The following is a 23,562-nucleotide window of genomic DNA, read 5'->3' as shown; positions in this document are numbered from 1 at the left end:
AAACACAAACAAGCAAAATGACTATTGTGTGTGGGCGGGGGGGGGTCAGGTTACAGTGTGTGTGTGAGACCTGTTCTCTGAGCAGCTGGAGAGCAGGACAAGTCAGAGTCATTCACCCCTTGTCCTGCAGAAAGCACATTGTGCCCTCTCGGGGCCAGACTCAAAGGGTAATGGATGCCACCCACCCAGGTGAGTCAGCCTTTTGTGTCCCGTCCAGGTGCACGATTGATTTCCATGAGGGCATTGGTGACTCTGCCAGGCACTGGGGCTTCTGCACATTCTCCCAACAGCAACAAAGCATTTTATGGGCAGACCCTTCTTGGGGAAGGAAATGGATTTTCTCAACTCCTTTGTTTTTGTTTGTTTAAACAAGAGCCTGGATTTTTTTCCACGTTTATTCTTCCCTGCAAGCTACTCATTTTGTGTGTGTGTGTGTGTGTGTGTGTGTGTGTGTGTGTGTGTGTGTGAGAGAGAGAGAGAGAGAGAGAGAGAGAAAGGTGTAGGAGAAGGAGAAAGGAGAGTGGATTTAGTAAGAGCTGCTGGTTCCCTGCCAACTTGGGGCCAGAAAACAGAAATGAAAAACAGAAATGCTAACCTGGCCAATGTGCTGTTCGGGGCAGGCGGGTGGAAGGAGAGAGTAGAGGTGGAAGATACCTGAGCTGTGTTGGGCCCGGCCGCCTTGACTGATGCAGGCAGGCTACCGGCAGTTAAGTAATCTTGCTGAGGTGCCGAGAGCTGCCATTTGGGCTTTGAGCAGAGACAACTAGAGTGTTTCAGAGGGCCTTTCAAGTGAGAGCTCTTCCACCGGAGGGCCCGATGCTGGTGGAGAGCAGCCTGAAGTTCACGCGGATCCGAACGCCAACGTGCCGTCCGTCCGCTCAACTGCTGCTGCCAGCCGGGTGACTGACCCTGCAGCTTGGAATCAGCATCTTCCACCGGAGCCGCTTGGGCTGTCTGGCTGCTGGGATGGGGCAGCGCTGGGGCTGCTCGGCCTGCTCTGGCTCTTTCCTCGTTCACGGAGAGGGAGCCTTTCTTCTCGCCACCGACTCCTTGGATGCAGGAAGGCTCCGCTTTGGGCCCCACTCTTCATCTCCCCCAAGAAGCCCATGTTCACTCCCTCTCCCTTGAGTTTCAGGGTGGCAAGCTCCAGTTTTGTTCAGGCATTCCCGCAAGGCTGCCCTCGTGAGCTGTAATGGTGCTGGGCAGGTGCAGGAGGGCCTTCCGGGGTGGACCCTCTTGCCTCTCCCTAAGTCCCCGGCCAATTCAGGTCTTTTTATTATTATTATTATTATTGTATTTTTAAGTACTTACTCTATGTTGTGCTGTTTTATGCAGACTGGGGGAGATACGAGTTAATCAGATTGGGCAGAGTCCCTGTCCCATGTGGGGCTCACAGTCTAAGTAGGAGAGACATCAGATATTTAAGTAGAAAAGCACGGTCGGGAGAGTCAGAAGGACATAAATTCTAATCCCGGTTCTGCCACTTGTCTGCTGTGTGACTCTAAGTCATTTCACTTCTTTGTGCCTCAGGTCCCTCATCTGTCAAATGGGGGTTAATACTGCGAGCTCCATGCGGGACATGGTCTGTGTACAACCGGATTAGTTTGCATGTACCCCGGCGCTTAGTACAGTGCCTGGTACATAGTAAGCACTTAACAAATACCATCATCATCATCATAGACTTCCATAAAAAAGTTTAATCCCCATTTTACAGCTGAGGGAACTGTGGCCCAGAGAGGTTAAGCGACTTGCCCAAGGCCACACAGCAGGCAGGTGGCAGAGCTGGGGTCTGAACCTGGATCATCTGATTCCCTGGCCCGGGTTCTTTCCACACTAGGCCACGCTGCTTCCATGGGTCTCTGTCTGCATCATATCCTTGTGGGTTGGGATGAGCATGTGAGCCCAGCCCCCTCCTGCAATTTCAAATAATTTGGGACTTAATGTCTCCTGCTTGCAGTTGTATTCATTCAGTTGTATTTATTGAGCACTCACGGTGTGCAGAGTACACAGCTTTATCTTGTGTGCCTTCTGCTTCAGGAGTATTTTTGTGTGCGTGTCTTTTTGTGACACTGATTCTACTTATTCTATTTGTAAACATTTCCATGTCTGTCTCCCCATTAAACTGGAAGTTTCTCTTGGGCAGTGAATGTGTCCTGTGCTGTTGTGCTTTCCCAAATGCTTAGTGCAGTGCATGGCATCCTTGGATGCTCGATTAATACCTTTCTGCTCCTGCTGTTTCCCCTGCTTTCACTTGGGCCATCAACAGACGGTGAAATAAGCCCCAAATTTATGGAGAATAATTGTGGGGCTGGATGATTTCTCCAACCTGTGATTACCTGGGATGGAAAATTACAATGACCAGGAAGCGATTTTCATACGAGCACAACCTGAATAAATCCCCTCTTAATCTGGTTGGCATGGAGTGCAGTATTCAAACACTTCGTTTAGCCTTTCGTGTCGGGATCAACTTGCTCATTGTCAAAACAAAGAGTTTCTTTGGCCGTGGCTAAGCCATTTAGCTTCGAGTAAACTGGTTTTGCGTAAGCTCCAGAGATCTAGTCACACGGCTTTATCTTCCATTGACAATTGTTTACTGTCTAGATTTAGGTTCAGTGCAGGTGGTGGTGACAGTTTGAGATTGTTGACTTTTTGCCCAGTATGAAAAAATAAGATTTTTCTAGCTAACCAAAGTACACTCCTTTGAATGTGCAGTTTTACAGGTGGTTAAACTCATTACGTCCCTGTAGATACTGCAGACGAGAGGTCACTAATTTCAGTGCGATGCAAATTTAAAATGGAAAAAAGCCACATTTTTTCCCTCCTAGAGCTTAAATATCTGCCGTGGTTCAAGACAAAACAGAACTTATGTTTAAAAAAACCAGAACATTGCTTCTACTGTGCTTGCTCTTAAGAGCTATTCCAACGTATCACCAATCTGGCCTCTCCAATCAATCAGTCATATTTACTGAGTGCTTACTGTGTAGAGAGCACTGTATTAAGTGCTTGGGAGAGTACAGAGTTGGTAGAAACGTTCCTTGCCCCCAGTGAGCTTACAGCTTAGAGGGGGAGACAGATATTAATATAAATAAATTAGGGATATGTACATAAGTGCCGTGGGGCTGAGGGAGGGGCAAATAAGGGTGCAAATCCTCAATGGAATAGTTTTTCAAATTACAGATCTGTTATCTAAAACCAGCACACAGTGCTGGTTCCCAACAAGCCTTTCTCTGAAATTGGAAATTGGGGTAGGCCCGAGTAGCCCGGCCTGTCTGTCCTGCGCCCTGCTAGAACTAGCTTCAGGGAGCTAATGGCCAGCTGTATGTCCTACCAAAGACACGGCATGATGAATGGCAACTGGGGGTCATCATCTAACACCCAGCAATGATCTTTTTAGATAAATAAGGTGGAAGCCAGGAAGGGGAGGAGAAGGAAAAGGAAGAAATGGCGGTGGGAGGGGACGGGACATCTCAGTCCTCTCACTTTGCCCTAAAAGTCCATTTCAGGGCATTGCTGCTCCCTCCGGCTTCAGGCCCAGGGTTGAGAGTCGGGATGGGGAATAGAAATGGGAGTCAGGCAGTGGGCCAGCCTCGGTGCTTTGCCAGCCTTTTTCCTGGCCAAGGAAGGGTGTGAGCCCAACCCTGGTTTCAAGCTGCCCTCTGCCCTGTTAAGAGTTTTGCCCAGCTGGATGCGGACCTGGGAAGGAGGAAGAGTCTGTTGGGAGGGTCAGGGTGGGGAACCACTTGGCTCTCTTAGCCCCCTTGGCCACCTTCTTCTGAAATCTTCATTTCCAGAAGTTGAAGTAGAATTTCAAAATTGTGGTTTTTATTGACATGTCAGGCAAAGCTCCCTATTATGCATGTCCAGGTAAGTTAACTGTCCGTCATGGTTTCTCCAGATTCTGTTTTGACTTGAAAACTGGCCTTTTAGGATCCCTCAGCAATCTGGTGTCCCCTTCGCCCATCAGAAACCCTCTGGGCAATTACTATTTTCAGCTAATATTACTTGGTTTGATTTTTTTTTCTGTGAAGTTTATCAACAAGCACTTTATTATTATTGAAAAGCCAGTCACGCTGGTGCCCGAGTGCTGCTATTGAGATAGTCTGCCGTTTTATGCCGGGTAAACCGGAGGTCCTTTTGGACCAAGTTAAAAGGGAGAAACCAAATTAGGGTTCTGGTGAGAGGAAACACTTTCAGGGGAGCTGTGGGGAAAAGCGGTGGGAAATGAAAGTTTAATAGCAGTCAGGCCAAACAAACAAATAGCTTGTGTGCTCAGTCAACTGGAAGGCTCTGGAACTGTTTTCCTAACCTATCAAGGCTTGAGTTCAGAGCTCTGTTTTTCCTGTTGCCGTTGATGACACTTCTCACCCGGGGCATGGATCCGGCGATGGCTTCCATATGCTCCCTGAGGTGTTAACAATTTCTTCCTCGAGGGGAAGGGGATTACAGCCCCAAACAGAAGCCTGAGGAAACCGGCTCAAGAAGAGGCTGTCGGGGGGTGCTGGCCTCAGAGGGGGTGAGTGGTCATTTTTACCTTTTAAGGGCCACACGCTTGAAGTAGCTTGCCTTAGTGGAAAGAGCGTGGGCTTTTGAATCAGAGGTCATGGGGTCTAATCCCGGCTCTCCGCTACTTGTCAGCTGTGTGACTTTGGGCAGGTCACTTAACTTCTCCGCGTCTCGGTTCCCTCATCTGTAAAATGGGGTTAAGACTGTGAGTCCCACGTGGGTCAACCTGATTACCCGGCGTGGCTCAGTGGACAGAGCACGGGCTTTGGAGTCAGAGGTCATGGGTTTGAATTCCGACTCCACCACATGTCTGCTGTGTGACCTTGGGCAAGTCACTTAACATCTCGGAGCCTCAGTTCCCTCATCTGTAAAATGGGGATTAAGACGAGGAGCCCCACGTGGGACAACCTGATCACCTTGTGTCCCCCCCCAGCGCTTAGAACAGTGCTTTGCACGTAGTAAGTGCTTAACAAATGCCATCATTATTATTATTACCCTGTATCAACTCCAGCACTTAGAACAGTGCCTGGCACATAGTAAGTGCTTAACAAATACCATCATTATTAAGTAGCTCTGCCTCGGATAGTTCACGGGTTGCGCATTGCTGGTGATATGATGTCCAGTTAACATGCTGGGAGCAAACCTCGGTTTTAGGGAGAGGGGAGGAGAATCCCAAAGTTACGGAACAGCAGACCTGTCCCTGAGCTGGATGGGGCCTTGTGTAGTCTTTTGATCCAGCCCTCTGCCTCCAGGGAGACTCCTTGTGATGAAGGCCACTCGGAGAATCATCGTCGTAGTGGTCTTAATAGTTTGTTTGGACAGGGGCTAGCTTACGGTCAGCAGAAAAGCAACCCAGACCTTCCGGGTCTATTTTTTTTTTATTAAAGGATGCTTTTGATTGAGGGTATAATAATAATAATAATAATGATGGCATTTATTAAGCACTTACTATGTGCAAAGCACTGTTCTAAGGGTATTGGAAATTCCAGCAGAAAGCGACCTTAGACCTGTCCGTAGCTAGAAAGTTCTGGATTATGGGTACAGAGGAGGAATAATTTAGATTGTAAAGGAGATTGGTCAAATGGAGACATTGATTTTTTTCCCCACTTCGCCGAGCGAGCTCACAAGGAGGCAACCTAGCAAGCCGAATGGAAGATCAGCGGCAGTTGTTTCTGAAGATGATGATCTTGTGAGTGTACTGACAAGGATAGGGATTGTGCCCGATCCGTTTTGTCTGTACCTACCCCAGTGCTTAGGCCAGTGCTTGACACACAGTAAGCACTTAATCAGGACCATGACTTAACAAACAAGTGAACAACTTAACCGAAAGCCAAGCTCTGCTACTAGTTTGCTCAGAGATGGATTTATAGCCCCAGTAGACGGAGTTATGAAATGCAGATTGCCAAACAGCTAAAAATAGCCGACAGCAAAGCCTGATGCGGAGGAGGTTTCCCCTCTGCAACTTTCCCCCCGGGGCTGTGGGAGGGGAGCAGCAGACTTACCGGACTGCTCCTTGCCAGTGCCTTTGTCGCTGAGAATTTTCTCAAGGGTTGAGGTTCATTTGGCCAGCCTTGGGAACGCAGTTTTGCACACTGAAACAGAGTGGGTGTTTCCCATTTGTCGAGTTAACGGGGAAGCACAGGGCTGACGGCTTTTCCACAGACCAGGATGGCTTGTGGTAACTGTCTCCTACCTCCACTGGTCTCTCTCAAGTGCTCAATTCAGCGCTCTGCACAGTGTGGGCATTCAATCAATCAATCAATCGTATTTATTGAGCGCTTACTGTGTGCAGAGCACTGTACTAAGCGCTTGGGAAGTACAAGTTGGCAACATTCAGTCCATTTGGATCGGTTGACTAGATTGTAAGCTACTTGAGGGCAGGAATCAATCAATCAATGATATTGAGTGCCTGCTGTGGGCAGAGCACTGTACTAAGCGCTTGGGAGAGTATAGTATAATAGACTTGGTAGACACTTTCCCTGCCCACAGCAAGCCTATAGTCTAAAGGGATCAGGTCTATCAACTCCATTGGACTCAATCAATACAATTGATTATCAATCAATCAATTTTATTTATTGAGCGCTTACTGTGTGCAGAGCACTGTACGAAGCGCTTGGGAAGTACAAGTTGGCAACATATAGAGACAGTCCCTACCCAACAGTGGGCTCACAGTCTAAAAGAGTGGGATCACAGTCTGAAAGATTAACTAGCCTGTAAACTCTTTGAAGGCAGGGATCACAGCTACTAAATCCACTAGGCCCTCTTGAGCGGTGAGTCCTTGGGGTTGACACATAGTAGGAGCTCAAACAATGCTACTATTCATGATTGCCAAAAAAAAAAAGATTGAGGAATCATTCATTCCAGTGTCAATTCAGACTCTTGAATTTCAAGCACTTGCAAGCCCTGTAAGTGAAGGAAGACTCCATCATAATGTAGATGTGTTTCTCCTCAGCTAATATTAAGAGCAACTGTGTATTAACGCTAAATGCCTCCTACTGCATAGGCAATGGTTGAAGGAGTGAGACAGGTTGAGGTGGTATTATGTCCCTGAGGAGATTCAGGAGAATCAGCTGGGGAAGGACAATAAAAATAGAGGAAGAACGGTTGGCAAAATTTCTCTCTGAGGGTTTGGTTTTTTTTAATGGTATTTGGTAAGCACTTATTATGTGTCAAGCATTGTTCTAAGCGCTGAGGTAGAAACAAGTGGGGCCCACGGTCTAAATAGGAGGGAGAACAGGAATTTCACCCAAGTTTTACAGATGAGGAAACTGAGGCACAGAGAAGTTAAGTGACCTGCCCAAAGACACAACAGACAAGTGGCAGAGCCAGGATTAGAACCCACTTCCTCTGACTTCCAGGCTGAGGCTCTTTCCACCAGGCCACACTGGGTGTAGCAAGAACTGCGGGCAGAGGATCTGCCAAAATGGTAAACGGGCCACAAATTCCAAAGGGAAGGTGGAGATAGCATCAGTCAAGATGTCACTGAAGGAGAGGGCAGCTGTGCTCTCCAGGGCAGTGAGCCAAAGCCCTCATGGATCCCAAATGCCGTCTTTTATTAAAAACCATGCAGGATGAGGAGGAAGGAATCCTGGGGAATCATCCGAATCAAAACATCAACACTAAATGATGAGTGTGTAAACCAAGGGTCCTTGGGCCTTTCGTGATCATCACGGCCCAATGGAGTCTCTCTCTGTGCCTGGTTCTGTGAGGGCATTTTGTGTATCCACTTGATTTGTGTGGAGAGAGCTCTCTGGGGTGTGCCAACCGACAGGACAGTGGCGACCAACCCAGGGTCCCTAGAGGTTGGATGCATCGCCCCAGATCTTTCCCGTCTACACCTCATTGGATTGTTTTCAGAGTCAGTCGAGCCCAGACCATTTTACAGTCCGGCTGGGGAAAGATAAAGTGATTGTCAGTGCGCAGGCTTTTTCCACTGGGGTCTAAAGTAATGCGACCCCAGGAAACTGAGTCATTCATTCATTCATTCAATCAATCGTATTTATTGAGCGCTAACTGTGTGCAGAGCACCGTGCTAAGCGTTTGGGAGAATATAATACAGCAATAAATAATGATGGCATTTGTTGTTGTAGTATACTAGTATTATTATACTATGTATTATTAGACTAATAAATAGTCACATTCCGTGCCCACAACAAGCTTACAGTCTACAGCAGGGGAGACAGACATCAATGCAAATAAATAAAATTACAGATATGTGCATAATTGCTTTTGGGCTGGGGGTGGAGAAGAGCAAAGGGAGCAAATCAGGGCGACGAAGAAGGAAGTGGGAGAAGAGGAAAAGTAGGGCTTAGTCTGGGAAGGCCTCTGGGAGGAGACGTCCCTTCAATTAGGCTCTGAAGGGTGCCTTTCAGATTTGAGGAGACAGGGCGGTCCAGGCCAGAAGCAGGACATGGGCGAGGAGTCGTTGAAAAGGCAGGTGAGATGGAGGCACAGTGAGAAGGTCAGCACTAGAGGAGTGACCTGTGTGAACTGGGTTGTAGAAGGAGAGAAGCCAGGTGTTGTAGGAGGGGGCAAAGTGGTCGACTGCTTTAAAGCCAATGGTGAGGAATTTTTGGTTGATGGGGAGCTGGATGGGCAACCACTGGACTTCTCTGAGGAGCGGGGTGACGTGACCTGAACGTTTTTGTAGAAAAATGTTTACAAGTCTCGAGACGGAAGTTTCCCAGAGGAAAACGTTGGGCTTAATGCCTCTAGCCATTGGCTGGTTCTTCCACGTGATTCCCTGTTTCAGTCCAAGGGGCCTGGGTCCCTTCTGGAGCCACAGCTCGGGACTGCTGGTGTGACAGGCTCGGGATCGCGTTCTCATGCAAGTTATTTTTGCCAGTATTGACACGTCTGAACTCACCATGCTTGCCCTGGTACTGAAGCACAAACGTCGTTCCAAATCTCCTTTTCCTTCTTCCTCCCATCTGTAGTTTATGTTAGTGACCTTCTCCTCACGCAAGACCATAAGGTCCCTGAGGGCAGTGTCGTGCTCTGCATGCAGTAGGTGCCCAGTCACTGCGATTAGTGGAGTAATTAACAAATGGACAGTATAAGAGCATTTAACCAGGCCCTCATTCAGAGGTTTTCACCCGGGTGTGCCATGCAGCTGGGGAACTTTCCCAGTTCCCTGGGAGGGTGGTCAGTGGTGGGGGTGGGGATGGGAGGGAAGGAGGGTGGTGAGGGAGGAGATACTGCTCACTCATTCATTCATTCATTCAGTTGTATTTAGCGAGTGCTTACTATGTGCAGAACACTGTACTAAGTGCTTGAGAGAGGACATTTTAAAAATAAACAGACACATTCTCTGTCCACAGCAAGCTTAGAGCTCCTGCAACTGCCCCTGTTCCCTGCAGGGAGCACAGTAAGCGGCCATAGGGAAGCAGCTGCATAGGGAAGCAGTGTGGCTTAATGGATAGAGCACACGTGTGGGAGTCAGAGGACATGGGTTCTAATCCTGGCTCTGCCACTTGTCTGCTGTGTGACCTTGGGCAAGTCACTTAACTTCTCTGAGCCTCAGCTCACCTGTAGCCCACTGTTGGGTAGGGACTGTCTCTATATGTTGCCAACTTGTACTTCCCAAGCACTTAGTACAGTGCTCTGCACACAGTAAGCGCTCAATAAATACAATTGATTGATTAAGACCGTGAGCCACACGTGGGACAACCTGATCACCTTGTATTTACCCCAGTGCTTAGAATAGTGCTTGGCACATAGTAAGTTCTTAACAAATACCATCATCATCACCTTGGTTCAGAGGTGGATGACGGGTGCTGGGGTTGCCCCCATCTTCATCTTCAGACTGTGGCTTCTGGGGCCCAGCCAGTGGAATCCCCATTTCCCACATGGCCTGAGCAGTGTTAGCCCGCACAACTGGGTCCCGGGCCCTTTTGTTGGGCAGAATTCTGAACAAAAGTGCCTCCGGTCTCTCTCCCTTTTTCCTCCGGGGTAGGAGAAGAGCAGCTGGGGAGATTTATTCTTGGCACCAAAGGAGAGTTAAGTCAGTCCAGAGGGTTTTTGGACAGTTTGCGTGGAGTTACAATCCCTAGACCTTTTTTTCAGCTGAATCTAAGCCACTCAAAATATGTTTATGATGGAAACGACGGTGCAGTTGTTGGAGGCGTCCAGAGTGTTGCTGGGACGCCTCCAGTTCATGTTTCATTCTGATGGTCAAGGAATTGGTTAGGCCGAGCCTTCTTCCAGAGCTAACTTATCCGCTCCGTGTCTCCCGGTGACTAGCGATTGGTTTAGATCGTTGGCACATCGATTTGAGTGTGGAGGCGAGGACTGCAAAGAGCTTTATCGGGGGGTGTGCTGCTGCCTGGGGGACGGCAGCTCTGGACTCCTTTCCCTCCTCATGACTGGATGGACCCGAAGCCCGGCAGATGCGGACAAAAGACTGAGCCCAGGGCAGATTCATCCTAAATCCAGCCGTTACGGAGTGGGTGGGAACTCCACCAGAGCAGTTAAGGAAATGACAATGGACAGAGGCAGAAATCTTCTGGTCCTGAAGCATCCGTCAATAAATTCTGGGCCCTTCCTTCAGCCTCTTGGTACAGGAGATGGGCTGGGGAGGAAGGGAGAGAGGGGGGAGGGGGATTATTTTTATTCTGAAACTTCAAGAATTTCCTTTATGAAGCACAGTTAGTACTGAGGTAGTTTTAAGATGCTACCCAACCCTTTAAAAGATATAGAGTGGGGGGAAAAGCGTCACCTGGGAAAAAGCAGAGCAGAAATTACCAACAGAGGAAGCAACTCCAACATCTGTCTCCTTTCCTCCTCCCCACACCTCCGACCTCCCTTTCCTGTTGCTTCTAGATGTACCTGGCTGTTTCTGGATGCTCAAAAAAAGTGACTATGTGGGGGAAGAAACCTTGGAATTTCGGGTTTAGTTGGATGTCTTCCCCCCTCCATTTTAGTTGATGCAGTCATTGCTACATGAATACAGGTTCCATGAAGAAAAAAAAAAATAGCTAATATATGAAAACCCTTGAAATAGTTAAATTTGATGTTTTTTTAAAAAGAAAAATAACCAGTTAAAAATAGGCCATGCAGAGGGAGAGGAGAGAAAGGGGGTGGGCAAGACTGGTTTTAAAAACAATAGGAAAACCATAAAAATATTTTTGGGAATGAGTAATGGTTAAGGATTTCAGTTCTTTCTGTGGATTTTGCTGTGTTCTGCAGGATCTAAAATTTCACAGAAAAAAAAAAAATTCCTAGCACTTTTGGTGGCAAAGTTTGCCCTCATGCTACTGTTTTGTTTGCACTGTAGCCAGACAGACGGAAACAATATAGAACGTTCAAATATCAACTGCTCTCCTGGCACGGTTTGAACTGTAAAAGACAAGCTTTTCCAGTCTATCCCAGGGTCTTAAACACCATTTAACAGATAGAAGAAACATGTGATCTGGGTTCAAGAACCTGAACGTATAAAACATTCGATGTTCAATCTAAACTCTGTATAAATCTTTGGACATTTTGACAAACCATAAATTATGTTGTTAACCAGACGGCAGCATTTACCACAGGCAACTTAAAAGGCAGTAATGTGGCCATTATTCATGGATCCCCAATTTTAAACATTTCAGATGTCTCCTTGTTTGCATTCTTCCCAAGTGGCCTGGCCAGCTCTGAAAGAAAGTGCGCTCCTTTTCCACCGGGGAGATTGGTTTGAATGTTCTACAGCACTGAAGGCAGAGGAGAAAACCTTAGCGGGTTTTCCCAGAATTTTCCACGGCATTCGGCCGACCTTGGTTGTGACACCGAGATCTTTAAAACGTATTCCTTTGTAAGCGGTCCAGCTTTCATCCCTCCCCTACTGGAGACCTTTCTCCCTGGTTTCTAGGTGAGTTTGGGACCTTAGCCCAAAATGCCAGCATTGCTTTTGACTGATCTCTCTGCTCTCCTCTCAACCCAACTCCCTCCCTTTCTCTCCCCCGCCCCGCCCCACAACACACCTACTTCTCTCTCTTTCTCCCTTCCTCCTCCCCTCTTTCTTCCCCCTTCTCTCCCTACTCCCTCCTTCCTCCCTCTTCTTCCTCCTTCCTCTTTTCTCCCCCCTCTCTCCCCCTTTTTCTTTCCCCTCCGTGTCCCTCTCTCTCCCACTCTCTCTCTGTCCCTCTCTCTCTTTCCCTCTCTCTCTTTCCCTCTCTTTCTTCCTCTCTCTTCCTCCTCTCTCCCTCTTTCCTCCTTCTTTCCCCACCTTCCCATCTCTACTCTCCCCCCCTTCCCATCTCTACTCTCCTTTTCCCCCTCTCCCGCCTCTCTCCTCACCTCCTCTCTTCCCCCTCCCCACCCTGGGAGCTTCTGTGGGAGCCATCCAGAGTGTCACTGAAGGGCAGGATTGGCCCAGCAGAAGGAAGAAGGTGTCGGGCTAGTTTAAAATTAGATCAGCAACAGCTCTCCTAAGCCCGGAGTTAGCCAGATGGAACAGGCACACTGGATTTCCTCGCTCTCTCCGTTTTGGTCAAGAGGAGGGTGTGTAGCGAGCAGGCACTCACCTGGGGCGTGTTGTGACCCTGACTCCAGTGCAGCGGCTCCTAGGCAACCCTTCTCTCCTTTCCTCCTCCCCTCCCGTTCCTCCTGTCCCCGTCAGGCATCCCAGCCTGCGGTTCTTGGCTCGGACTCGGGTCCCTCCTCCACTTCTCCCCCCCCACACCTCCCCACCAGCTGACAGAGATAAGAGCCCCACCAGTCATCAGGAAGAGCTGGTCCAACTGGTTTCAAGCGCCGCCTTTCCCGGGGAGGGAAAGCTCTGAGAGGGCTCCACGCGTGCCCAGCAGAGTTAACTTCCTTTCCGTGGAAGCTGGAGGGGTTGTCTTGTGCCAGGAGCCTGGTCACGCTCAACCATTGTGTGTGTGTGGCTCGGGCACCTACCCAGCACTGTGCCCGGTCGGGGTGCTGGGCAGAGGGAGCCCACCAGGACATCACATTTAGACTGTCAGCTCCTTGAGGGCAGGACTTGTGTCCTAAAGAGCTCTGCATACAGCAGGCGCACATTCCAGCGCTCTGTCTACTGCAGGCACCCAGTACCTGCCCCTGATGGGATGGCTATTTGGGGATGAAGATTGCCCTGACCCCACGTCCTGAGATGGCCTGGTTGGAGTGTTCAGTCCCATCAGGCCGGGATTATTGTTTTGAATTCTGCTAGCGTGAACTTGTGCTTCCAAGGCCGAAGTCTTTGCCGGGGGGGTAAAAAAAAGAAAAAGATTGTTTGTTTTTATTATTTGATGGAGACGGCTTGTGTTTAAAATGCTCTCCTTCCGCCGGCCGGCTAGTGTGCTAAACCCAGAGCAAATAGCTGCGCAGTGGTGTTCTTTTGAGTTTTGATAGATGGAGAACAAATGCAGTAATGTTCCGCTTGTGGGCTCTCGCCAGCTCCGTGTCAATAAGGGAGCCTGTCTGGGCAGGGCGAGCATTTGTTCGGGCAGATTTCAAAATGGCCTCGTCATTGTTGTTTCTGCCGGTCGGGATCTCTGTGGGCAGGTGGGCTGGTCTTCAAGGGACTCTGGGAAGCTGGTCCTCTCCCCCCCGGAGGGGCGCCTGGCCTATTGCCTTTAATGTTAGCCGGTTATAAATAGGACTTTTTGTCAGTGGAAGGAAATGAGGGCAGCAGATGGTGCTGTCTGTTAGCACCACGTTTTGGGTAGTGGTAACACCCCAGTCGGGTTTACGTTCCGTGTGACTTTTTTGTGGTGCCGCTGATGATGGTGGGCGATGGGACTGGCTAATTACCTTGGATCCGAACCACCTTTAAAAATCCCCCCAAACCCTCCCAAAACAAGAGGTGATAGGGTGCCGTTCCGGGAGGGTGCCGGCAAGCAGAAATCCATTTTCTCCTTTGAGGTAACAGTCAATCAAAAGTACTCCGTGATCACCTACTGCGTGCAAAGTCCTGTACTAGATGCTTGGGAGAGTACAGTAGAATTAGCCGTCATGCCCCCTGCCCTTGAAGAGCTAATGTTCTAGCAGGAACAGACCCTAAAATCTATTCCAGACAGGAGGAAGTGATAGAGTATAAAGATAGGGACCTAAGTGCTCCAGGTAGCAGGACAGTGGCGAGTCCCCAAGTGTTTAGGAGATGTGGAAGGGTTGAAGTGGCGGTGGGGAGGAAGTATGGTGGGAAGGTGAGAGATTAACTGGGGAAGGCCTACTGGAGATGACATTTCCAAAGGGCTTTGAAGATGGGGAGAGCAGTGTTCTGTCAGGTGGGAAGGGGAGGGGAGTTTCAGGTAGCAGGGAGGGTGTCACAAGAAGTTGGTGGAGGAAGAGAGGCATAGTGAGCAGATTAATAATAATAATAATAATTGTTGGTATTTGTTAAGTACTTACTGGGGAAAATCTATCCATAGTCACTATGAATTGGAAGCGACTTGACGGCACATAATAATAGTACTGTGTGGCAGACGCTGTACTAAGCACTGGAGTAGATACAAGCAAGTCGATTTGGACACAGTCCCTGACCCACATAGGGCTCACAGTCTCAATCCCCATTTTACAGATGAGGTAACTGAGGCACAGAGAAGTAAAGTGACTTGCCCAAGGTCACACAACAGACAAGTGGGGGAGGCGGGCTTAGAACCCATGACCTTCTGATTCCCGGGCCACTGCTCTATCCACTACGCCACGCTGCTTTCTCTAATTGGCTTGAGAGGAGTGAAGCGGGCCAGCTTAGGTGGGTGGGGTGGACGGACGGCTGGAGAAGAGAGTGGGGAAGCAACGGGGAAAGAGCGGATTGAGTGGCTATCAGCTGTCTTGCTGGGACGCCTGCTGTGGAAGAAATGTAAACTGAGACTCCACTGGGAGCCGTCTGGGCATTCCCGCTGGGAATCCCAATGGAAACCCCAATGGGATTGAGCGGGGGAAGAGGTGACTAGCAGCTTGACTGCGGTTCTGCTTGGGCGTAGCTGCCTCCTGCTGTCTGCCCCTGCTCTTCGCAGGAGGTGACCATGGATGGGACTGAGGAGGAAGAGGGATCGATTGACTGATCAAAGGAAAGGGCAGAGTGAGAAGAGCCAACGACCCTTGGCTTTTCTGGACTCCACCGCGACACAGCCTGCCGGGAGATGCCACTCTCTGCTCTTTCCCTTTTCCTTTGTAGTTTGGTGCCCGCTTGTTTCACATGACCTCACCCCCACACACCCCTCCCTTGCCACCTGACCTCCTTGCTGTCGCTCGTCCCACTTAGACTTGCTGACCTTTCTCCTTCCTCAGCTGGAACTTTCCTTCCCATTTTCTGCAGCCCTCTTTAGGGAGGGCACAAGGGTACATAAGAGCACCCAGGTTTGTCCCGCACTTTGGTTCCCACAGCACCTCCATTCATTCAATCGTATTTATTGAGTGCTTACTATGTGCAGAGCACTGTACTACAACATAACAACAGACACATTCCCTGCCCACAATGAGCCTTCCTGTCCGAGGTCTGGTTTTCTCCTCCCTGCATCCCTGTGAGGGAGTGATCACTGTCCCTATGTGACACGGGAAGAAACTGAGGGCCAGAGAGGTGAAGTGACTTGCCCCAGGTCACTTGCCAGCGGAAGAGCCAGGGCTAGCATCCAGGTCTCCAGGGCTTGCCACGCTCAACCCCCCAGACATTCGGAGGCTCAGTCACCCAGGCTAAATGCCCCGTCTCGCTTGGTGTCCCAGGTGCGAGAGCTGCGTGGACCTGCTGTTCGTGAGGGGGGCCGGCAACTGTCCAGAGTGCGACACTCCTCTGAGAAAGAGCAACTTCCGTGTGCAGCTCTTCGAAGACCCGATTGTCGACAAAGAGGTTGAGATTCGAAAGAAAGTGTTGAAGATGTAAGTGAACGTGGCCCGGCGCTCAGGCCCGGAACGCAGCGGTGCCCAGCCGATCCCCTTGATCGACTGATTGACCCGGAGCTGTTGGGGATGCCCGGGCTCCAGTTTGGGGGTGGAAGCTCTACAGTGGCAAGTGTGAGCCCAGATCTCAAGTGCCCAAAAGGCTAGGGGCCCCCTTCCTGTTTCCCCCTTCCTCACCCCCATCCCCCAATCAATCAATCATATTTACCGAGCACTTACTATGTGCAGAGCACTGTACTAAGCACAGCAGGGTTAGCAGACACTTTCCCTGCCCCCAAAATGGGTCAACCTTGCTGTTTTCTGGCCTTCCAGATACAATAAGAGAGAAGAAGACTTTCCGACGCTGAGGGAGTACAACGACTTCCTGGAAGAAGTGGAAGAAATCGGTACGTTTGAATGCTCGTGCTTCGGATGTGCCGCTCCCCTGGGCCGTCGGCTTTTATCGGGGAGACGCTGCCGCGGGCAGCTCGTCCGCAGTTCCCGAGCGGGCTCCGTGGAATCGGATGCCCTTTACCCGTTGGCTCTCTCCCGGCGCTTTCATCGGGCGCGCCCTGCTGGAGGGCCCGCCGATGTCCTAAACCCTTCATCTCCCCGTGCCTGGCCGGGCCGGCAGGGAGGAAGGGGGCGGCACTGTCTTGGAGGAGCTTAAAGCGGAAAGCGAGAATATTCCGATTCTCGGGCCCTGAGACCGTTAGCCGAATCCACTGTGACAGGAGCCATGTGCTGTCTCTCACTGTTTTGCTTCTGAGAATACAGTAGTTTGGCAATACTTTGAAGCTGATGACCTCGCATTCCACGGTGGCCGCGTTTTATGTTGTTTCATGGGAGTCTGAGGTTTAGAAGCCGGACTATACTCTCCCCTCCCCTCCCCTCAAACACACACCTCTTTCATTCACTCCCTTCCTCCATCATTGCCCCGCCTCCTCATCCCCCAGTCCCCGTTTCCCTCTCTAAAAGGCCTAGCCATTTCTCTCCCACTCAAATCATATTGAGCTTCATTTCTCTGGGAGGAAGTGGCATAGACTCAGCTCTGCGGGCCGCTAAACTGTAATCTCCGAAACCACTGATGCATTTTAGTTTGGCCTAGGGGTTTCTCGGGTAGGGCCACGTGTCACAGTCCGCCGGGAGAAGCAAGCGCAATCTCGCTTCCGGGTTGTGCATCCCTTCTTTTCTCCCCAGACCTGCCCTGTCTAAACTGGCCCACATATCACAGCTGTCTCCAATGTCCAGCCGCCGAGTTAAGGGCAACGGAAAAACTCGGCAGGCTTTGCCTCCTACTTCCTTGGAATTCAGAGCCTTTTTGTTTCAGTATTTTAAAATACTCTTGGGAGTGTATTCTGTGCAGAGCACTGTAGTGAGCGCTTGAAAGAATACAAGAGAATTAGAAGACAGGATGAGACAGGCATTAAAATAAATTATGGGTGGTGGGAAGCAATAGAGTTATAAAGATAAGGGCACAAGTGCTACTAGTGGGACCAGAGGGCTTAGGTGATGTGCTGAAGTGGCAGATGAGAGGGATATAGGTTGCAGAGGTGCAAGATTAATCAGAGAAGACTCCAAAGAGAAGTGGTCAGGGACTGTCTCTATATGTTGCCGACTTGTACTTCCCAAGCGCTTAGCACAGTGCTCTGCACACAGTAAGTGCTCAATAAATATGATTGAATGAATGAATGAATGATTTCAGAAGGGCCTTGAAGATTGGGAGAGTGATGGTCTGCAGGATGTGACGGGATTTGGGAGTTCCAGATAATAATAATAATTAATAATTATGGTATTTGTTAAGCATTAACTATGTGCCAGGCACTGTTCTAAGCACTGTTCTAAGGGACTGTGTCCAGCGTGATTATCCTGTACCTACCCCAGCGCTTAGTACAGTGCTTGACACAAACTGCGCATTTAACAAGTACCATAACGCCTCCCCCCCCATAAAAAAAAACCAACCCAAAATGAGACACAGTGTGTAGATTCCTTCTTCTTATGTTAGATTTACTCTTAGTGGATAGTTAACAGAAGAAAATAACTCAGGGTAAGAAGGTTGATGATCAAATGATTTCTCAGCAAAAATTGTTTTCATTCCTGGACATGGATTTTCATAATAATAATAATAATAATGGAATTTATTAAGCACTTACTATGTGCAAAACAATGTTCTAAGCTGCTGGGAAGGTTACATGGTGATCAGGTTGTCCCACGTGGGGCTCACAGTCTTAATCCCCATTTTACAGATGAGGTAACTGAGGCCCAGAGAAGTTAAGTGACTTGCCCAAAGTCACACATCTGACAAGTGGTGGAGCTGGGATTTGAACCCTTCCACAGTGCTCTTTCCACTGAGCCATGCTGATTCTCAGTAATGTTCACCATCCCTTCAGAACAAGCTTGCTGTTTTCATGGGGCAAGTGTAAGCTTTGGCATCCAGGGTATTTTTTTTTTAATGCTATTTGTTAAGCACTTACTGTGTTTCAAGTACCCTTCTAAATGCTGGGATAGATACAAGGTTATCAGGTTGGACGCAGTCCCTGTCCCACAAGGGGCTAACAGTATGAGTAGGAGGATTTAATCCTCATTTTACAGTTGAGGAAACTGAGGCACAAAGAAATCAAGTGACTTGTCCAAGGTTGTACAGCAAGCAGTTGGCAGTCTGGGTTCAGAACCCAGGTGCCCTGATTCCCAGTCCCGTGCTCTTTCCACTAGGCCACACTGCTTCCCGGGTTCCTCTTCAGTCTTTTTTACACTAAACTAGGAAGCTCCCCGCCCCCGACCCCAAACTTCGGAGGAGCTGAGTGCCCTTCTCCCGAGGTCAGAGGGTTTGAGGGTGGTCCTTTGGACGGGTGCTGACCCGGACAGCCACGACACATCGTCTGAGGGGCCGGGCCTCCTGGGCCACCGAGCTGGACGGTTGGGCCACCTTCGTCCCAGAGTCAGACCAAGGATGACCTCACAGGAGAGGACGGAGTTGCCGGGGCGCCTCACTTGCGGGACGTTTGCTGGGTCAGGGGGCACAGAGGTCTTTACTTTTCTATATTGCTATCTGAAGGAACTCACGTCGGAATGCTGACTCCGCCAGCCCCTTCCTGACCAGTGTCAAGGGCGTCTCCTGGAGTGACACTCCAGAGTGCTGGCAGGGGACTCTTGCCTTCTTGTATAAATGCCTGCTCCTTTCCCCCCCAAGACGTAGTTCCCAAAGTTTCGTTTGAATTGCCAGGCACCTGGCTCCTTCTCCCCACAGTGGCATCCCCCTCAGTGCCCAGCCCCGGGGAGGAGGCCCCGCCTGACTCCTGGCACACATGGTTCGTGGGAAGTGCTGGACAGGTCCGGTGCCACTACATGAGCCCGAGCACGGGGCCGCTAGGCACACGGCATGTGCCTGGAGGGAGCCCTCACTAGGCTCCCGTGTGCCAGCTGGCCATGGGAAGAGGCTGGGGCCCCATCCCCTGAGACTGGGGCAGGGGCAGGGCCGGGGCAGGGGCAGACGAGCGGACAGTTGAGGTAAGTCAATTGAAAAGGGAAAACTTGGTTCGAAAACCTTTGTTCAGGGATCAAGGCCCCCAGCTTCCCCTCTACCGGTGACTTTGCCTGCAGCCCTGGGCAAGTTGTCTCGTAGAGTCGCCCAGCTGCAGCCCGGGAATACTGAGCGGGCCCCAAAATAGTGCTGCAGAGCAGGCCAGGCAGGCTTTCTCTGTTGTTCTAGTCAATTCATGTAACCTAGGGCCACTTGGGAACGCCTTCTTACCTGGTGCTTACTGTGCCATGGACAGAAATCTAGTTATCAGAAAAACTGATCACTTTGCCCATTTACTAGCATTGTCGTGTGTGTGTGTGTGTGGGGGTGGGGGGTGGTCAGCAGCATTGGTGATTTATTTCTGGGAGGGGTTCAGGAGTGGAAGTCTCATTTTTGAAAGAGAAATCAGTCGTTTTTCTGAGCAAAACCCCAGTTCTATGTCCCCCTTCTGCCGACTTGATGTGTAGTAAGTGTTCGTGGTACGCAAGGGACTGTATGAGTGCTGGGGACAGGGCCAAGGACACTGATTCGGACCCGGCCCCTGGTCCCCAAGGGACACCTTATGATCGAACTGGAGGGGAGAGGGCAGAGACATGGAGAAAGAAAATCAGTCAGACCGCTGAAAGCAATAGCAGCAGTTGTTCCTCTCTGCCGTTCGTCCCTGCCAGGAGGCAGCAGTCTTTGGATACCTCACTGCCCCAGGCTGGGCCACCCTCATCCTAAACCACCCCACGCTGCCCCACGTTCTAAGCATTGTGGATCGACGTGCCCTCCCCCGGCCTTGGCTCTTCCCCATCCGTGGCCGTGGTTGGGAAGGGAAGCGGTTCCCTGGCCCAAGGACACCCCTCCCCCAGCCGACCTCTGGGTCCTGGCTGGCCACATCATCTCACCCAGAAAAGAAAGAGTCCCGGGCGGTAATCCTCGCTCGGGGGCTCTCCCCGGTCTGGGAAGGGGGTACCTCCCTAGGGAAGGAGCAGCCTGCTTTTTCACAAGCTACATCTGCCGGCGAGCTGTTCCCAGGAGCATTCTGAGCCTCGCCGGTTTGAGGCCTTCCGGCACAGAACAGGATTGAGGCCTAATGGCCGCTTAAGAGCTAATCCCTGGAGAAAGGTCGGGGAGAATTGAGAAGGCCAAGCATTTCTTCCTCAATTTGAGCTTCCTGGCTCTGCCCCTTGTTCCTCTCTCCCCCAGCATCCCTGAGGCCTGGAGGGACCTGGCAGAGGCCCGTCAGGGACACGCACCGCACCGTAGGCCGTTGCTCACTTAGGTCATCGTGCAAACATCCAGAAAATTGGCATGTGTATTTAAATCTTAGGAAGTGCTGACATTCAGCTGCAGCTGCTTGGGTCGCCGGGCTCAGATCTAAAATGTGATTAGATGCCAACATTGTCACATGACAATTCTTCTCTTCCCTCCGGTGGCGCCCCGAATTCCGGCACCCTGTCATTCCGGGGCGACTGGTCAGAGAGGCTCGAGATCAGAACAACTTGTCTTTCTGGTGAAATGTCACTATGCCGGGGATTAAACCATTTGGAGAGGTAGATGCCTGCGTGTTTGGAAAATCTGTCTTTTCAAACACAGTCTTCAAGGTGCACTTTGTGCAACAATCAATTATAAAGAAAAATGCATCTTGAACCATCCCTGAGCCATTGGAATGAGGCAGGAGGTTGGCGTGGTAGCTCCCTGCAAATTGTCAGGGAAAGATTATTTTTGGGTTGCGTGTTTTGTCCAGTGTTTGGAAATATATGCTGTCATTAGGTCTAGCACAGTCAACTTTGAGGTGAAAAAACATGAAGTAAAAGTAATAGTATGTGGGGGAAGCTCCAGGCGAGAAATACATAAGGGAGAATGAGACACGGGCCCTAGTCCCCAAGGGGATCCACCGCCTCTTAATAGTCTAGCAACAATCCAGTCATATCATTGGTAGATAATTAGATAATAGCAATCTAACCTTATCAAAAATCACCCCAAGAGGTGCCTTTTTTGTTAAGTTTGGTGGGTTCACTCCCCTCAGTTTTAACAAACCATAAGAGCTTGGATGGTGATAAAAATCATTACACTGGGAACTGCGGCTTTGATTTGTACAAATTGCACCTATCTGGAACCAACTGTTTTTTAACCTGCTGACGATGGCAGGGTCTTCATTTGAAATTCTGGAAGATGCTTCTTACCTCTCTCAACCTAAATTCCCTAAAATATAACAACTACCTGGTAAGTATTCTAGGGTTAAGCTTCAGGTACAGAACCTCTTGCTGGGTAAAACATTCCTTAAAATAAATCCACGTCCTAGCTGGTCACTTCAGATCCCGACTCTGGTGGACAGCGAGGTGCTCGTTTCAAGCCCCAGTTAATGGAGTTTCAGGGCCCTGAATGTCCTTTGGCTGTGGGAAGTTTCACAAGTAAAGAGACGTATGTGTGTTTGTCTAGTGGGGTCCAGATTGCGTGGGTCCTTATTGTTCCATGAGTGCTCGGAAGAGCTGTTCGGCGGGAGCTGGGTTTGATTTTCTGTCACCTCATCGGGTGAGAAGAGCAGGCCCGATGGATACCGAGTTAGTTTTGGCAGAAGCACAGGGAGGCAGCAGGGCTGGTTTCTAGTTGGGAACCGAGTTCCGGGCCCACCCGTGGTGGGGGAGACACAGAATCCTTCGACCGACCCACCACCCGAGTTGGCCAGACCCAGTGGGGCGGCCGGGCCAGGCAGGGCCTCTCTGCCCCAGCTCTGACTGGAGCTCCTCCAGTTCAGTCCAGCAGAAGTCATGTGGTTTCACCCGAGGAGACTCTGCCGCCACAAATATACTTCGTTCCCTTGGGATTTGGCATCGGGCTGCTGCCAGATAAGGTACGGGAACAAATGGTGCTTGGAGTAGTTTAGGTCCCAGTTTGGATTGGTTTGGAGTGACTGCGTGGTTGTAATACTTGTAATTATTTGTGATCAGCAGCGAAAATTGGTTTCCCAAGTGACCTGTTTTTGCTGCTTTGCACTGGTAGTTATTCTGTTGCTTTTCCTGCCCTTCTCTTCTCCTGTCAGAGTCGGTGCCTTTGGCTCTACCCATTTCTGGTCACCTTTTTGCTTTTCCATGACCAGCCTTTGTGGGTACCAGAAGCTGGCCTGTGGCCCTTCCTGTAGGCTTTTTGAGACTTTTCAATGGCAGAAACCCCAGTTCCCCATTGGTTTGAAGCAGCCCTGGCCACCGCTGCACAGTTTTTCCAGTTTTCTCCTCTCCTGTTCAGCTGCCTGTTTGAGAGTGAAAACTAGCCCTCTAAACTAGTTTAGTTTGAAAGTGGCTAGGCTAATCTGGTGAAGTTTGGGAAGAGAAGAAGAATGGGGTAATTCCTCTCCCCTAGGGCTCTCCCGCACCTGTTCCTCTTGAGAAAATCCACGATCCCAAGTTCTATCCCCAGGCAGTCCATCCACTTCCCTGTCCCCCAGGCACCACCCACACCTTCATGTCCTCTGTCTGCGCCCTTTCCCGCCCATCTTCGCCTGGACTTGAGTGCCTGGGGAGGCAGCTCACGTCCTGGCTTTGCCCGTTGGAATCCAAGGTGGTCCGTTTTGTCTGGAGCGAGGGAGAGAACTCCTTTCCTTCACTTTTTTTTCTCCTCGGGCTGTAACCAAAGCAGCACACTTTCTGGGGTGTGGACTGGTCGAGCCACCATCCCGAGTTGGATGGAGTCCCGGTGGGCCTGCCCAAATTATCCCTTGCCAAAACTCAAACCCCGAACAGAAGCACCAGCTTGGGGTGCTCAGGGACCAGGCTTTTTCTTAAAATCAATCCAGCAATCAGTAGTATTTTTTGAGTGCTTCCTGTGTGCGCAGAGCCCCATACTAAATGCTCCAGAGAGTACAGTAACACAGAGTTGGTAGACGTGTTCCCTGCCCACATGCCTATGCAGTCTAGAGGGGGAGACAGACATTAAGATAAATTATGAATATGTACGTACATAAATTCTCTGGAGATGAGAGAGGCAGGTGAATAAAGGGTGCAAAGCCATGTACAGGGGTGACGCAGAAGGAAGAGGGAGTAGGGGAAATGGCTTAGTTGGAGAAAGCCTCTTGGAGGAGAAGGGCGTTTAATAAGGCTTTGAAGGTGGCGGCAGTGAAGGGGACAAATCCAGTTTTCCAAGATAGGAGCAACACAAAGCTACCTGCGATTGAGCTTGCCTCTGCGGGAATTGGCTTGCCTGCGTGGCATTCCCGGGGGGTGAGTGTGAGACTGGAGTGGTCCTGTCACTCCACT

The 23,562-nt window shown here is 50.1% G+C and overlaps 1 protein-coding gene across 1 annotated transcript in view; it reads left to right on the top strand.

Moving 5' to 3' along the window:
- MNAT1 (MNAT1 component of CDK activating kinase) overlaps positions 1-23,562 on the top strand; it is a 76,935-nt gene that overhangs the window by 20,804 nt on the left and 32,569 nt on the right. The window contains exons 2-3 of the mRNA XM_038756189.1: positions 15,652-15,804; positions 16,138-16,211. Of these exons, the coding sequence (XP_038612117.1) occupies positions 15,652-15,804; positions 16,138-16,211 (227 nt within the window). The remainder of the gene's footprint in view (positions 1-15,651; positions 15,805-16,137; positions 16,212-23,562) is intronic.

The sequence above is a fragment of the Tachyglossus aculeatus genome, chromosome 14, assembly GCF_015852505.1.
Source record: "Tachyglossus aculeatus isolate mTacAcu1 chromosome 14, mTacAcu1.pri, whole genome shotgun sequence".
In the NCBI taxonomy this organism is placed as follows: domain Eukaryota; kingdom Metazoa; phylum Chordata; class Mammalia; order Monotremata; family Tachyglossidae; genus Tachyglossus; species Tachyglossus aculeatus.
The sequence above is the reverse complement of the archived record's forward strand: the minus strand, read 5'-3'. Positions and strand labels throughout refer to the sequence as shown.